The 3,992-nt window shown below is 56.5% G+C and overlaps 1 protein-coding gene across 1 annotated transcript in view; it reads left to right on the forward strand.

Annotated features, from left to right (window-relative positions):
* LOC102250500 (keratin, type I cytoskeletal 19) overlaps positions 1–1,521 on the forward strand; it is a 4,904-nt gene extending 3,383 nt beyond the window's left edge. The window contains exons 4-7 of the mRNA XM_005861822.2: positions 164–320; positions 611–772; positions 901–1,026; positions 1,135–1,521. Of these exons, the coding sequence (XP_005861884.2) occupies positions 164–320; positions 611–772; positions 901–1,026; positions 1,135–1,389 (700 nt within the window). The 3' untranslated portion in view covers positions 1,390–1,521. The remainder of the gene's footprint in view (positions 1–163; positions 321–610; positions 773–900; positions 1,027–1,134) is intronic.
* Positions 1,522–3,992: the final 2,471 nt, after the last annotated feature.

The following is a 3,992-nucleotide window of genomic DNA, read 5'->3' on the forward strand; positions in this document are numbered from 1 at the left end:
AGAGGGTGGGGGGGGCAATCCCAGGCCCTTTTGGGGCTTAGTGCAGTGGGGGCACTGGTTGAAGAACATTCCTCGTGGACCCCGGACCCTAAGAAGGTGAGGAAGTGAGTCTTCAGAGGCACAGAGGAAAGGCTGGTCTGACTGCAAGTACTTCCTCTGAAAGGTACGAGACGGAGCTGAACCTGCGCATGAGCGTGGAGGCGGACATCAACGGCCTGCGCCGGGTGCTGGACGAGCTGACGTTGGCCAGAGCCGACCTGGAGATGCAGATCGAAGGCCTGAAGGAGGAGCTGGCCTACCTGAAGAAGAACCATGAGGAGGTGGGTTCCCAGCAGGGCCACTCTGGCTTCCCAGGGCTCCTCAGGACACCTGTTTCCTGTATGTTCTGACCACGGCCACACTGGCCACACTCTCAGCATGGCCCTGGGTGTGGAGCATGGCTTCCAGGGTGCCAGCAGGGGATGGTGGCAATCCGCTCTCTCCCCCAGGGCCAGCTCCTAGGTCTGCACCCGGAAACCAGCCCCTTCGGCCTGCGGGGTTGGGGAATGACCTGGCCCAGGCCCAGCAGGCTCTGGGCCCTGACATGCCCACCTCTGCTCTGTCTTCCCAGGAGATCAGTGCTCTGAGGGGCCAGGTGGGTGGCCAGGTCAGCGTGGAGGTGGATTCCGCTCCTGGCATTGACCTAGCCAAGATCCTGACCGACATGAGAAGCCAATATGAAGTCATGGCTGAGAAGAACCGGAAGGATGCTGAAGCCTGGTTCACCAGCAAGGTATGAAGGGGGAAGCAGGTGCCCTTGATGGGAGGGTGGGGGCGGGGGTGGCAAAGAGAGAGGGCTTGATGCTCCAAAGCGAAGGTCTGCCTCCGGGCTGATTCCCTCTGCCACCTCTCTGATTGCAGACTGAGGAGCTGAACCGGGAGGTCGCTGGCCACACAGAGCAACTGCAGGTTAGCAAGACGGAGGTCACCGACCTGCGCCGGACCCTCCAGGGGCTGGAGATCGAGCTGCAATCTCAGCTCAGCATGGTAGGTGCCCTCTTCTCTGCGGGATGCACACTCGTGCCCTTGCGGACTTGGGCAGCCTGGACAGGGGCACAGGCTCCGCTGAGTCACCTTGTCTCTCCCTGCCCTCAGAAAGCCGCCCTGGAAGGCACGCTGGCGGAAACGGAGGCGCGCTACGGGGCCCAGCTGGCCCAGATCCAGGGGCTGATCAGCAGTATCGAAGCCCAGCTGAGTGACGTGCGCGCTGACACCGAGCGGCAGAACCTGGAGTACAGGCAGCTCATGGACATCAAGACGCGGCTGGAGCAGGAGATCGCCACCTACCGCAGCCTGCTCGAGGGCCAGGATGCCTACTACAACAACCTGCTCACCACCAAGACTGCCTGAGCCCAGCAGCCTCCGGGGCTTCCTGCTTCCAGCTGAGGGATGGATGCGCCTGGGTGGGGGGAGGGGAGGGGAGGGACCCTTACCCCTGGCTCTTCCTTTGACCTGTCAATAAAATGTTATGGCTCAAGGGAGGAAGGGCATCGGGTTTGTTTCTTCAGCCCATGGAAACGGGCCAGGCCTGGGGCCTTGTTAGGTTTTATTTGGACCAGAGTCCACCCTGTCCCAGGAAAGGGAAGGGAGGGTGCTCACAAACTCTGACTGTTCGGGTCATTCTTGTTGGCAGAAGTCTTCATTAACCTGTTTCTTAAAACAAGCTTATGAAATAAGCATTGCTCCCATTTCACAGAAGGGTAAGCTAAGGCTCGAAGAGGTGCGATGGTTTGTCGTATATGTAACTGCTCCAACACATGGCAAAAGTGGGATTTTTTTTTTTTTTTTTTTGCTTCCAGGTTAGTTTGCTTTCAACTATATTCCTCCAAGGGTTGGTGTTTGTGTGTATGAAATGAATGGTTACTGAACACCTCCTATGGGCCATTTAATCAAAACAACCCTAAAAGGTAGTAAGTATGAGTTGCATCTACGGAGCAGGAAACAGGCTCAGAGGTTAAGTACCTTGTCCAAGGCCGCACAGCAATTTTACGGGGCGGAGTGAAGACTAGAATCTAGGTGGCCTGATTCTTAACTCAGTGCTAAGCCGGCACCAGGTCTCCTAGGTTCCACACCACTTGTGCCAGGTCCTCAGGACATTTCGGTCTGGCTCCAGGTGAAGCCTAGGACAGGGATCCCCTGGGGCAGTTCCTGCTGACACACTTTTCCACCTGAAGGAGGAGACACTGGGGCTTTGGGGTGAGAGCCCGAGTAATGGGGGCAGGCATCCACTCAGCAAGGCTGGGGAGTGCCTGCTGGCGTGCGTCTGTGTGCAGGCGCTAACACATTCAGCCGTTCCTGGGCAGCCCCACATAAGCCCCTTTCGCCCACCAGCCCATACCTGGGCCCAGAGCCTGTAATGGGACCCACATGGGACCCAGACCTCCTACACAGACCCCCCAACCGGGCTGGCCTGGAGCCGGGCCAGCCGGAATGCAAGTCCCAACTTCCTGGTACAACTCTGCCCTTGGGTGGGTATGGTCCTGCCCCTGTGGTTTATAGCTCGGTTGCCAAGAACGGAGGCCAATTAAAGGTAAATAAGTCCCACTTGGCCTTGGTCGAGAGGTTCAGGCTGAGGGCATCTGTTCAGGTCCCATGGCTCTGACAGCTGGCTACCCTGTGAGGGAGAGGGGCGAGCGAGGAACACTCTCCTCCATATCATCCCCCCTCCTTCACCCAAAGTCTGTAGGGAAATGGAATGCTTGTTGCTGGGAGCCCAGCACTGTGCTAGGGAGACCTGTGACCCTGCCATTCCCATGCCAATCCTGAAGGGGGCGCTCTTCCTGCCATTGTCCTGTGGGCCTTGGAGGTTTATTAGTTTGCTGCAAACCACATGGCTGGTGACTCCAGAGCCCAGCTCTTCCCTGCTGAGCCCTGGGCCAGGAGCCCTTTCTGCAGCTTCCCTAGCTGTGCTGCTCTGGCTTGCAGCACCCACAGCCCCCCTCTCCCACTTCACTTCTCAGGAGGTTTTGTAACTACAGACCTGAGACCTGGCTGCACCCTCAGGCTGGGACTTCCCAGAGATACTTGTCCCCAGTTCATGAAAGCCTCTGTTGTCACAGCTGAAACCCTCCCCCATGCCCCAGAGGCCCCTGGAATGTGGCTGGGGGCGGGGTCTGGGTCCACACAGGTGGGGTAGGTGACTGGGTCACAGGTCTGGGTGCTGGGAATGAAGCAGTCCTTTGTGCATGTGAGTGGTGGAGAGAGGGCAAGGGCGGGGACACTTAGGCCTCAGTCTGAGAGCTGAAACTAGGGGCTGACATAAGTGGCTGCCAATGGGAAATGGGAGAGAGGGAGAGAGGGCAAGGGGGAGGGGATTTGGGGGGCACGGTCTTTCCTTCCCTGCGGGTCACCTGGCAACTGCAGTTTGCAAAGCACTTCCTGTCAAGCATATCGCTCCATCCCTGTGAGTCAGACTGGGCAGGAGTTCTCTCTACTTTCCGGATTGGTAGACTGAGGCTCAGACAGAGGAGGCGCGATTACCCAAAACCACACACCTAATAAATGAGAAAGGAAGAATTCCAAGGGGGTCCCTAAGCCCCAGGTCATGTGCTCTGTCCCTAGCATCTCCCTTGGGGGTGGGTGGGGGTGGGTAGTGGCCACCAAATGCTGACTGTGGCCCTGTAGCTGGTGTCCGTGTCAAGGCCTAGCTTTTTAAATTATTATTATTATTGTGGTAAAACAAGTAACATACATCTTACCATCTTAACCGTTTTTAACTGTACAGTTCAGTGGCATTAAATACATTCAAATTGTTGAGTCACCATAACCACCATCCATCCTCATAACTCTTCCCTCCTAACTCTTGTAAAACGGAAACTCTGTACCTATTAAACAATAACTCCCCATTCCCTCCTCCTCCCCACCCTGGCAACCACAATTCCACTTTCTGCCTTCATGATTTTGTAAGTACCCCATAAAATGGGAAAATGGCCCAATTTTGAATCAGAGGTTTT

This window comes from Myotis brandtii, unplaced genomic scaffold, assembly GCF_000412655.1.
Source record: "Myotis brandtii unplaced genomic scaffold, ASM41265v1 scaffold157, whole genome shotgun sequence".
NCBI lineage: Eukaryota > Metazoa > Chordata > Mammalia > Chiroptera > Vespertilionidae > Myotis > Myotis brandtii.